The sequence below is a fragment of the Tachypleus tridentatus genome, chromosome 1 (genome assembly GCF_004210375.1).
Source record: "Tachypleus tridentatus isolate NWPU-2018 chromosome 1, ASM421037v1, whole genome shotgun sequence".
In the NCBI taxonomy this organism is placed as follows: Eukaryota; Metazoa; Arthropoda; class Merostomata; order Xiphosura; family Limulidae; genus Tachypleus; species Tachypleus tridentatus.
In genome coordinates this window covers 96893649-96906960 of record NC_134825.1, presented here as the reverse complement: position 1 = coordinate 96906960, position 13312 = coordinate 96893649, and the positions used below count along the sequence as shown (strand labels likewise).

Here is a 13312-nt window from a genome sequence, read left to right as displayed (position 1 = left end):
AAACTTTTAACCAGCTAGTATTTAGGTTAATTTCATAGTGTTCACATTTTCCCTATTAAATGTGAAAAGAGTTTTTTTTTTATTATTTTCCCATTTCTTAATTTCATCTTTCAAAGATCTGCTCAAATAAGTGGTCGAGTCTAACAACACAAAATGCATATTTTTTCTTTATGTTCATTGGCCTTAAGATTTTGGCCATCAGTGTATGTCTACTGAATCTACTCATAAAATTCTGTTTATTCCTTTCACCTTAACCAGTTTATGTACTTTAATAAGGAAGCACATTATGCTAGTACAATAACAGATTAACAAACAACAATTTATAAGCATCAGGAAGAATTTTGATGATGGTGGATCATACAACATGTTTTGATATAACATTGGTCTGTCATCTTCAGGTGTGAACAGTACTGGTGGTGTTTTTTATTTATTTCTAAGGAATGTGATGTTTGTCACTTTTTTCTTTTTCCATTTTCACATTAGATATTATATATGTCTTGTGTTTGTTCCTTTAGTTGGGATTTGTTTTAATTAGTTTGTAAAGTAGTGATTTTATGTGAAGGTTTGAATACAGTTTTTATATCGGTGCCCAAATTATTAAATAGCCTAATAATTTCATTGGCAGTTTCTAGTTCAGAAGAGAATGAAACAAATTTGGTATATTTTGTTGTTGCTATGTAAAAGGTTAGAGTTAGCAATATTATTTTACTGTTTTGAAATTTAATACAAGCCCTATCTATGATGTTTTGAATTCTCTAGATAGTGCTTTATTCTTATAGTAGTTCAATTCAGTTAGTAAATCTTACTCATGGGTGCAAAATTGTATACCATGATTTACATTGATGAAATACAAGTATATTTTCTGTGAGAAGTGAAACTTGGATCTTATGTGTGATGGTCTCCTTTTGAAAGAAGGATTTTGCTCTATACACTGGTGGTAACTTTATTATTACCTCTTCTTACTTTCATGTCTAAAATGGGGCACTGTTGAGTTTTATTTCAGGTATGAAAATTGTTACGTTGGGAATTTAATGTGTTTAAGAATTCTGCAAATCAAGTAGAGTATCTTTCTTTTGCTGCCATATACTGAAGATATTGTCCATGTATCTTAATCATATTTTGGCTTAATTGTTGTGAGAATTTGTTTCCAAACAGTTTGTCTTCTAAAGTGAACCCTTCAGTGTGGATTCCTGTATGTGGTGAGGTGACCTCCCAGGGAAGGTTCTGTTCTTTCAATTTACCTCCTCTGAAATCTAAACACCTACCCACATGTTTGCTGTGCATGGCAAACCAAGAAGGGGAGGAGAGGATCCTGGTGGTTTAGGGGTCCAACCCCAACACACCACTTTGGCTTTGAATTCCTGAAGACGGGCAGCCTTGGGGTAGCCCCTCTTGGGTGTTTCAGCTGGTCCACTCAGGCTAGGGTCAACCAAGTACCAGTGTTGGATGTTCTCAACAGGTGTTGTGGACATTATATCTGATGCTGGTGTTTGGGTATAGTGCTCACAAAACCCTGGCGTTGCTGCATTGTCCTTGCGTGACTTTGTAGTGCGTCCCCTTGTAGGACTCCATGGTGGGTGGGGTCAGTGGGTACTGAAATTTCCCTTTCTTTATTTTGGATACTCCAATTAAAAATCTTAATAAAATAGTGAAAAAACACTCTATATGTAAATGACCACATCTTGAAGACTCTGAGTAGCAATCCTCACCATCTGTACCACCTGTTGTACCTCACTTTCTTATATTCCACTCACTTTCAGACAAATGTCTCCCTTTTTCATTCAGAAGGAACTAGAAGGACTTGCTGGCTCTCCAAAGTCAGTATAAAAGCTTCGATCTGATGACATATTGGTGGAAAGAACCACATCTCAACACAGTGAACTTCTGTTGCATTCAAAGGCTATTGGGGATATACCTATTGACGTTACACCTCATGCTACTTTAAATTCATCACAAGGAGTTATTTTTGAGAGGGATTTGAAGAACATCTCAGAGTCTGATATTCTCACTGGATTCTCCACCCAAGGAGTTTCTGCAGTGAGGCGTATCTCCACTCGCAAAGATGGAATTACGGTGCCAACCAATGTCCTCATTCTGACATTTACGTCACCATGTCCACCTGCCGACATTAAGGCAGGTTATCTTCATTGCAGAGGACGGCCATAAATTCCAAACCCTCTCCAATGTTTCCAGTGTCAGTGGTTCAGTCACTCGAAGACTTCATGTCGTGGTTCCTTGACATGTGCTCATTGCAGTGGTAAGGACCATGATGCTTATGAGTGTAAAATGGACCCTCATTCCATCAATTGCAATGGCTCTCACCTGTCCTACTTTCGTTTTTATCATACATGGGTGGAAGAAAAAGAGGTGCAGCATTTGAAAACGATTCATAACATTACCTATCCTGAGGCTCTAAAATTGCTGTCCACCACCTCATCTCAGACGTGTGCTGCTGCACTTCATTCCACAGCTACTGTGGGAGTACAGACAAATCTCTCTGTGCCTCCTACAGAATCGTTCTTCAAACAAATTAAAAGTCTTTTGACCTCCATGGTCAACAAGTTGACAAATCAACTTTAACACCTACCTCTGTCCCTTATTTACATTCCATCAAACCCCAAGATCCGCATCCTTTGGTTCCAGGTACAGACATTTCCTCGGATCCATCTTCCTCTCTCTCCCCAAGATACAAAACATTCATTCTTTCACGTCCGCAGTCTCTGGAATCTCCTTCCAACAGCAAAGACCTGCCCAATCGACTTAGAACAGGATTCATGGAAATTGATAACCTCCCTTGAATAAGGAAAGTAAGGAAAAAAGACGTGGCCATAAACAGAAGATTTCTCCACCCAATTTGCCTACACATAAATAAAAATGGACACCCTGATACAATGGAACTGTCGAGGTTTATATTCTAATCTAGATGGCATCAAAACACTAATTGCTTCTGACCATCCTGTTTCTCTCTCCTTACAGGAAACATTTCTGAAACCTGCCAATACAGTCACCTTTTGGCAGTTTTCTTTATACAGAAATGATAAGCTGTGTGATGAACAAGTGCATGGAGGGGTGGCACTGTTGGTTGATCAGCATGGTCAGAGCCAGAAGGAATCTTGGATTAAGTTCACAACCAGCATATCCTCTACCACCAGTTCCAAAGTCATTTGGGACAAGATTCAAAAGGTCAGTGGGCAATATCACTCTGTCCCCCTCTCAATCTTACTCTCTAATGACCTTGAAGTAACTGATATCCAAAGCATCACTGATACTCTTAAGTGAAAGCTTTTGCCAGGTATGTAGCACTTCTGCCTCATCTTCCACCTTCTTAGCTATCAAGACTCAGGCAGAGCAATCACCTCTTTCCTTTCAAGCTGATTGTCTCTATGAACTATAATTGCCCCTTTACGCTGGTGGAACTCAAACTGGTCCTTCATCAGTCTGGCAATATCATCAGTTGGACCTGATGATATACACTATGAGATGCTGTGCCATCTATCTCCTGCTTCTATTGCTATCCTTCTTGTTGTTTTTAACTGGATCTGGCAGGAGAATGTTTCTCCTGATGCCTGAAACCAGGCTATTGTCCTGCCTTTCTCCAAGCCTAGGAAGAATCCCAAGATTCCTTCAAACTACCATCCAATTGCTTTGACAAGCTGTCTCTGCAAGACCTTAGAGAGGATGGTTAATGCTCTTCTTGTTTGGTTCCTCGAATCAAACAACCTCCTCTCGGCCACCCAGTGTGGATTCCGACAACAGTGCTTCACCATGGATCACCTGATTCGACTTGAAATGACAATCAGAGAAGCCTTTCTCAAACAACATCTTGTATCAATATTCTTTAACATTGAGAAGGCTCATGATACAATGTGGAGGTATGGAATTTTGCGAGACCTCTTTATATATGGCTTACGAACCAATTTGCCCATTTTTATCAATTTTTTAATGGACAGGAGATTCCATATTCGTGTGGGTTCAACACTTTTCTGTTCTTTTCTACAGGAACTTGGAGTCCCTCAGGGTGGTGTTCTGAGTGCCACACTTTTCAGTATAAAAATTAATGCCATCACTGAACAATTCCCTCTCACTGAGGTATATTGAGCAGCAGCTACAGAATGCCCTCAGTTGTTTACTGAAGTGGAACACAGCAAGCAGCTTTACCTTCTCTCTCTCTAAAACCGTTTTCATGGACTTTTGCCACCAATGGGGTATTTACCCTGATCCTGAACTCCGTATCAGTGAAGTTGTGCTGCCTGTGGTCTCTGAGACTGAGTTCTTGGGGTTTATCTTTGACTGTAAACTGACCTTTATACCACACATCAAGCAGCTACGGGTCAAATGTACAAGAGCACTGAACATCCTCCGTGTCCTCTCTACCACTACTTGGGAGGGGATCAACGTTCTGTACTAAAGATGTATCATGCTCTTATTCAATCGAAACTCAACTATGGATCACTGGTCTATGGTTCTGCCAGATCATTGGCCTTAAAGATGCTAGACCCTATTCATCATCAAGAACTTCAGCTCTGCACTGGGGCTTTCGCACTTTCCCAGTTCAGAGCTTATACATAAGAGTCTCACGAACCTTTTTTGCACCTCTGCTGTTTGCAACTGCCTTTACTATATGCTTCGAAACTTTGTTCCTTACCAAAGCATCCCACCTTGGGTTGTGTTTTCCTTCCTCGATGGGCCATGCTTTTTCAGACCAGATGGTCTGCATTGCTCCTTTTGGCCTTCGTATCCATGTGCAGTTAGATGAATAGAGTCTGTCTTTGGATAACATTGCTGTATCCACTGGTCAACCCATCCCACCATGGCTTCTTACAGTACCCAATTGCAACCTATCTTTAAGTCATCTGAGAAAAGTAGACTCTCCTGATTGAAAATACTGTCTGTTATTTGCTGAATATTTTTTTAACAATCCTTCCATTCCTATTTATACAGAGAGTTCAAAATCAGGTGACTGTGTGGGCTCTGCCATGGTTTGGTGGTTGCGTGCAGAGTCCCCTCTACAGCTTCTGTGTTCACTGCTGAACTGTATGCCATTTCTCTTTCCCTGGATCATATAGAAGCCAAGCAGTACTCAAACTGCATGATTTATACTGCCTCGCTTAGTTCTCTACTGGCCCTGGAATTGCTTCAAGTTGATTCACACCCTGTTCTTGCCAATATTCAAAACCAACAGGCCCATTTCTTTTTAACATCTACTTCTATCCAGTTTTTCTGGATACCAGGCCACGTTAGTGTTTGCAGGAAGGAACTCGCAGATACTGCAGTTAAGTCTATCTGCTCTGGCACTATCATTGCTGTGCCTGTCCCATACATGGACTATGGTCCTGTATTCAAGGCTCTGCTTTGTGCCAGCTGGCAGTTGACTTGAAGTGAACAATGCAAAAACAAGCTTTTCCAAATAAAACCCTACATTGGATTTTGGCCATCTTGTTCCTGTAAGGATTGGAAAGAGGAAGTTGTTCTAACTAGACTACGCATTGGTTACAGTTTTTTAACTCATTGTTTTCTTTTATCTTGAACTGGTGCACCAGTGTGTAGTTTGTGAAACACTCAGATCACAATAAGCCACATTTTACTTTCTTGTCATTGTTATGATTCACCATTTTAAGCATGTTCCACCCAAGGTTTGTCCATAACGTTAGACAGTGTTATTGGTGATGGTGACACTGTCCACCTTGGTCGTGTTTTTAGTTTTCTAAAGGCCATTAATCTTTTTAATGCCATTTAAGTTTTTTAATGTATACACCCTTGTGCAAATGAATTGAAACAAGACGGAAAATTATGATCTTTTTAATTTTTTGCATTTTATTTCTGAGAATCCAAAAATTACTCTCAAATTAATACATGATATGACCGCCTTTATTTTTCAGAAGATCATTAATCCGCTTTGGCATCAAGTCCACGAGTTGACTAATGTTTGGATTGCGGTACCACACCTCAATTATGGCCTCAATTAGCCTATCTTTTGTAGTACAGTCTTTTCCCCGAAGTCTTTCTTTACAAGTCGCCCAAAGATTTTCAATAGGATTTAAGACCGGAGAGTCTCCAGGCCCGTCCAGCACCTTTATTCGCATTGTAGTCATAAAATTCTTCACAAGTTTTGATGTGTGGCACGGAGCCAGATCTTGCTGAAAAATGCCAGATCCATCTGGAAATCTTTTTCAATTCTGGAATAACTCTTTTCTGCAAAACTTCGATGTACTGTGGTCCTCGCATCATACCTTCTTCGATAAGTAAGCCTCTGACACCATAGTAGCTGAAAGAGCCCCAAAACATCTTCTTCAAGGGATGTTTTACAAACTGATTGATGTGATATTCTCAAAGTTTCTTACCTGGAGATATGCAAACATGCAGATTTCTTCGACCCTGTACGAAGAAATGAGTCTCATTACTGAATAACACCTGCCTCCATTGTTCTTACATCTAGTTCTTGTATTTCAGACCCAATTGATACCGTTCTTTCTTCATTGAGTTGGTAAGAAGTTGACTGGTCTCCTTGCCCTTCTTATGCTATTTTGAATGACATAATACTCCTTAAAATTTCGTCATATATCCCAAAAATAGATTGACCCTACTACAAAACACAGCAAATGATGTCGTCTGTGTGAAAAAATGACTATTAAAGGAAATCAGTGGGTCCAGCGAGCCTACACCAACTGCCATGCTGAAAATATTGTAAAATGACCATTTGTTTCAATTAATTTGCACAAGGGTGTACTTTACACCTTTTTAATGTGGCTCCATTTTAAACATCACAGTTCATCTAGTTGAATTTGATATTAGAATCTGACCGTAACATTAAGTAACTCGAAACCACGACTGGAAAGACTAACTTCAGGTGACTGACAATGGTTTTTGTACTTATTTGTTAGTCTTCCTGGTCAGTTATGATTGTTACAATCACACTACAGCAAGTCCTTTACAACTTGAATCACTGTAGTTTTTCTCTTGACATTGTAGACTAGATGTAAACATTGGTTTTATGCCATTTGTTTATATATTTTTTAACTTTGTTTTGTTTTACCTTAATTTCCTTTTATGAATTTTACTAAATTTACTTTTACCTTTTAACCGGATGTTTGGCACAGATAGCCTAGCTGCTTTGTGCCATAAAACACTAAATCAATCAACCAACCAATCTAAAGTGGATATATAGAGGTCACTAAATGGAGGAGAAAGTGGATCTCATTGCTAATCTATAAGTTTATTTGTAAAAGTGTCCTTCATACTTAAAGCAATTTAACTCTACATGTTTATGCCAGAAGACAAGAAAAAACCTGAAATTTACTTATGCTGTGTAGGTGTAGATGATATTTTCAGTATATGGCAACATGGGGAAAATGTGTTACTCTTTAAACCAGTTATATTTTGTGCATTCTGCCAAAATTATTTTCATGTTTTCCTCATAACTTCCTCACATCTTAGAAAACTTCATTTTTCTTATTTTTGTGGATAATAATATGGTTTAAATCAGTTTCAGCCAAAGAGATAGAAATGTTATTTGGCACTATCACTTAGCAGTGTCAGCTCAGAAATATATATGTACAAACGGCTGATTTGGGTTGAGAAAATATTTTACGTAGAGGAGCAAACAACGTTTCGACCTTCTGTCATCGTCAGGTTCACAAAGAAAGAAAGGTAACTGACCGGAAGCTGACCACATGTTTGAAAGGGGTTGTGTAACTGAGTGTCGGAATATAGAAGGTGGTGTTAGATATTTGAATATATAATTCTATATTATTTATTTTATTATTTTTAATAGAGGTATAATGGTGTTCCTCTGTATTGGTTTATTTTGGGTTTAACTTGTTGTATAAGTAAGGCTTCTTTAATTTTGCATTTGTTTATGTTTGTTTCTTTATTTAGTAATTGAGTGTTCTCTATGGTTATGTTGTGTTTATTCGATTTGCAGTGTTAGAAAACGTGTGAAGGTAACATCTTGTTTTCTTTGAATCTGGTTTCCATTTTTCTACTTGTTTCTCCAATATAGAAGTCATGGCAGTTATCACATTGTATTTTATAAATAACATTGGTGTGGTGTTTGTCAGTGTAGTTTTTACATAGTATATATTTCAGTTTTGTGCCTGGTTTTGAATAAATTTGGTATTAACTGGAATGTTATATTTTGTTGGTTACTTTTCTGCTGATGTCAAGAACATATGGTATGTGGCAGTATATGGTTTCGTGATTTTTTGATTCGTGAGATATATTTACTTTTGTTGGTTGATCTTGCTTTCTGTCTAGGTGCGTACGACCAATAATGTCCACATATGAATCGTTTAATTACAATCTTGGTAAATACATAGCATGGGCATTCTCCAAATATGTAACATCAGCCAGCTCATTCATCAAAGACTCTTTTAATTTCAAGTCTAATCTAAATCAACTTAATCATAAAGCCTTAATGGCCAGTTTTGATGTTATATCCCTCTTTACAGAAGTTCCAACCACTGAAGCCTGCAAGATAGCCTTAGAACTCTATATCCGAGACCCTAACCCATCTATAAACATTCCCAGCAACCAATTAGCAACCCTCATAGAATTCACCATGATGAAAACAAACTTTATGTTCAACAACCACAACTATGTACGAACAAATGGCCTAAGCATGGGCAACCCAGTATCACCAGTTCTAGCCAATATTTTTATGACACAAGTTAAAACACAAGCAATTAACACAGCATTACATCCACCACTATACTGGTACAGATATGTAGATGACACGGTTGTGGGATTCACATCTACAGAACACACACTTAATTTTTTCTATCACATTAACTCTATACATCCCAACATTAACTTCACGTGTGAACAGGAAAAAAGTAATCAAATATCATTTTTTAACCTCAAAATTACAAGAACCGACACACAATTTAAAACAGAAATCCACTGAAAAATAATCCATACTGGACTATACATTCCTTGGGACTCAGCACATGAAACAAAACAAAAACTCAACATACTAAGAAACCAAATAAACACAGCCTTAAAACTATGCTCACCAGATAAAATTAATGATGAATTATACAAAATAAAACAATACTTCATCAACATCAATAAGTTTCCTCCACAAACCATAGAAAACATTATACGCACACACCTAGACAGAAAGCAAAATCAACCAACAAAAGTAAATATATCTCACGAATCAAAAAATCACGAAACCATATACTGCTGCATACCATATATTCCCGACATCAGCAGACAAATAACCAACATTTGGCAAAAATTAGTAACAAAATATGACATTCCAGTTAATACCAAATTTATTCAAAAACCAGGCACAAAACGTGGGTATATACTATGTAAAAACTACACTGACAAACACCACACCAACATTATTTATAAAATACAATGTGATAACTGCCACGACTTCTATATTGGAGAAGCAAGTAGTAAAATGGAAACCAGATTGAAAGAACATAAAAAGTCACCTTCACACGTTTTTGAACACTGCAAGTCAAATAAACACAACATAACCATAGAAAACACTCAAATACTGAATAAAGAAACAAACATAAACAAATACAAAATTAAAGAAGCTTTACTTATACAACAACTCAAGCCAAAAATATACATATATATTCAAACATCTAAGCCTGCCCTCTACATTCCAACACTCAGTTACACAACCCCTTTCAAACATGTGGTCAGCTATTGGTCAGTTACCTCTTTCTTTCTTTGTGAGCCTAACAATGACCAAAGAAGGTTGAAACATTGTTCACTTTGACATCACTGATTAGTGTCAGCTCAGGTTAAAGGAGCTAATTTTATTGAATTCATAAACACATTGAGACCTTGTATCATAATTTTTGCAGATAAAATAGGATCTAACATTTCTTCTTTTTTATATGTGAATGTAAAAAGTGAAAGTAATAATTACTGCCATTGTATACAGAAAAACCCATTTGTCAATGTGCCACCACATGTAAAATTTTGTCACCATATATCACAAATAATATGCTCTTACTTTACTTGTGTAAATTGTGCTGTACAACTTTGCACTCACAAAGAAGACTTACTAATTGAATTGAACCACTTAGCTCTTTAAGCACAGGATTGATCTCATAACCATTTTGTGCATGTTATAGTTGTCATGCTATAATCTTTAAGTTAATAAGCTTATGTTAACAAGATTTGATAGATTATCACTAAACACTACAATGCTTTTATGTGGAAAATATTAAATTTTTTATTAAGTTGTAAGGTTTGTCATGCAATGTTTTCTTGCACCTTTTTTCATTTGTGCATGTTGCCTTTCCATTTTCATTTTAAGATTGAAAATACTTTTATGCTTCAGAAAATTTTCCAATTTCACATGCAAAATTTTTGTAATAATCAGATAGTTATCAAACATTTCCTGTGAAAAAACCTTAATATTTTATCTATTGTTTTCATTTACGAATATCTTTGTACTGGTTTAATAGAATTAACTGATCTTGTGACCACCATAAAATATTTAGGAAATAAATATAAATCATGCTTCTTTCATTCTTGAATGACAACAGATTATGACAAGAAAATATAAATGTTTAAGACTAAATAGTTTAAATCTCATAACATAATACATTTATATATATTTGTTATTTTTATTATAATGACCTTTCAACTGTGCTTCACTAACAATGCAGAAGCTAGAATGATGAGGTAAGCATGTATTCATGTTACCATGTTCAATAATAAATAACTGACTTTTAGTCTTTACAAAGTGACTGTTTTAGATGTGTTTTAGAAGACTAGTATCTTGCAATAAACACCCACATTTTACTTCTTATACATGTGTATATAAATTATTACTATTTAAAAATAAGTTATTAAACCAGTTTTTCTCAAAATATAGAACAGTAAATAAAGGAAAGCAAATAATTATCTCTTCCAGCTATTATCTTTGTACACTTGCTGCTTGAAATAGGTTGCTAAGCCTTTTAAAATTTTGCATGTTTAGGCTATGAAATAGTTGAATAACCAACAAAATCTTAAATTACTGTATTGATACAATTGAATACACTATAATTTATGAAACTTCATAAAGAAGCTGCACTTAAGCCTAAAAAATAAAAAAAAAATTTTAAGCAGATGAAAAACACAATCTTTCTCCTTCATCTTCTAAAATATTAAAATGACTGAGAAAGCCACAAGGGGACATTCTAAGCTGTCAGTTGGTTACTTGTGTGTCATATATTGACTAAGTGTACATAAGGGACCATTTCCAAAAATAGAGTTATGTGGGGCTACTGTGTTTCATTCAGTACATAAGCTTGTCTCAATAAAATTAAGATATGACATTCTTCTTTTATATTATAGCTTGTTGATATTGATTATTTGAGCTTCTAATTCATATAAAACTATAGACTTCGTACTTTAACATCACAAGTATCTAATTTGAACCAGTGCTGCATTCATTATACCACATGACATACAGAAATTGAAGTTTGATTGTGTTTTTTTAACATTTACTTTTAAATTAAGAAGTTGAATAACATATAATACTATAATATCAGTTGTACTATATAGTTTGATACCAAACATAATGACATAAATTCATGAAATAGTAGTTTAATAAAATTTTGAATGCAAGTCAACAAACATGATGACATGGCCTTTGACTAGTGACCTGTCTGGAAAGGTTAAAGAATATAGCCCAGTCTAGAGGTTTCAATCCAAACATCATGGATAGGGCTTGTATTAACCTTCAAAAGAGTACAGAACATTGTTTACTCTGACCTTTCATCTATCAATAACACAAAACATAGCAAATTTGTTTCACTCCCTTTTGTACCATGAATGGTTAAGGAAATTACTCGCCCATTTAATAATTTGGGCACTGATGTAAAAACTGTATTCAAACCTTCACATAAAATAATCAGTACCTTACTACCTTAATTTAAAAGAATTTCTACTATAGGAACATATACAAGGATATATAGTATTCAGTATGAATGTGCAAATAAATGCCAAGTGTAAAATGATTTGATAAAATTACCAGATGCCAGTTTTTTGTTTGAAAGTTTAATAAATCTTAAGGACGATCTTAAAGAAAAAAAAAAAAAAATATTTCAAAAATGGAAAAGCGATGCAGATTGTATTAAATAGAAAAGAATTAGAACAGATCAAGATAAAGATGTGAATGCAACTTTTAAAAAATCATTGGTTAATGTGGATTAATTACTATATATCTGTAGATCCCCAACTCATGCAGGAGGTTTGTTTGCAATTAACAGAGAATATTTTCTTAAGATTGGGGCTTACGATCCTGGATTATTAGTATGGGGTGGAGAGAACTTTGAGCTATCTTTCAAGGTTGGTTGGAACTTTCTGTACTTCAGTTACATAGAATTGTAGTTTTGCTGTTTTTTGCTGTTTTATGTTGGTAAACTTAATTTCACCAAAATGAAGGATTTTTTTCATAGGAAAAAATAACATTGTGTGCAAAAACGTTTATTTGGTTTTCCATGACTGCACGTATAGTTATTTTATTTAAGTCTTTAACCTTGAGATAGAATTTGAAGTGCAAAAATCACAGTCCAATGAAGACAAACTTTTTTTTAATTTAGTTACTTTTTTTTTTAATATATATAATACAGACACACAGTTTTGGCTAATATAATTCCTAAAATTATTTAAATTTATGTTATCTTTGTCAATTTCAGATATGGCAATGTGGAGGTGGCATAATGTGGGTACCATGTTCACGAGTGGGTCATGTGTATCGTGGCTTTATGCCATACACCTTTGGAAAACTTGCCCGTAAACGGAAAGGTCCACTGGTTACATTAGTAAGTATTGTATTTGTACTAAAAGCTTTTGATTTACTTGCTGGTTACATTAGTAAATGCTGTAATCTGACTTAAAAGTTTTAGTGTGATTTTTATTTGATTTTATTTTTTTGCTCAGAATTTTTATTCATTGTTGCTTTATGTATCACAGCTGCACAAAATAAATTTTAATATTCATGGGCATATCGTCTTTAAAAATTGATCATCATAATGTATGTGTGTGTCAGGAGAAAAAAAATTACTTTGAACAGTGATTCCACATACAATGGATAAAGAATTAATCCAAAAGAAAAATAAATTCCAGTTTAATTTCTGTTTTCTTCTGTTGCTTGTTACAAGTTACAGTACATTTATTTAAAATAGAGTATCATGTGTAAAAGCAAAATTACATTGTTGGTTTTATACTTAATGGAAATAACTTTCAAACTTGATGATAAAAGAACAAAAGTTTAAAGAAAGTGCAAGCTATGCAGATAGTGAATCTTCTGTTACTGTATAGACTAACAGAAATGTTCTGTATTTATTAG

At 35.2% G+C, this 13312-nt stretch overlaps 1 protein-coding gene across 4 annotated transcripts in view; it reads left to right on the top strand.

The window, feature by feature from the left end:
• LOC143256487 (N-acetylgalactosaminyltransferase 7-like) overlaps positions 1-13312 on the top strand; it is a 63014-nt gene that overhangs the window by 36773 nt on the left and 12929 nt on the right. For all 4 annotated transcript variants that reach the window (XM_076513780.1, XM_076513787.1, XM_076513797.1 and 1 more), the window contains exons 7-8: positions 12192-12309; positions 12660-12785. In XM_076513780.1, the coding sequence (XP_076369895.1) occupies positions 12192-12309; positions 12660-12785 (244 nt within the window). The remainder of the gene's footprint in view (positions 1-12191; positions 12310-12659; positions 12786-13312) is intronic.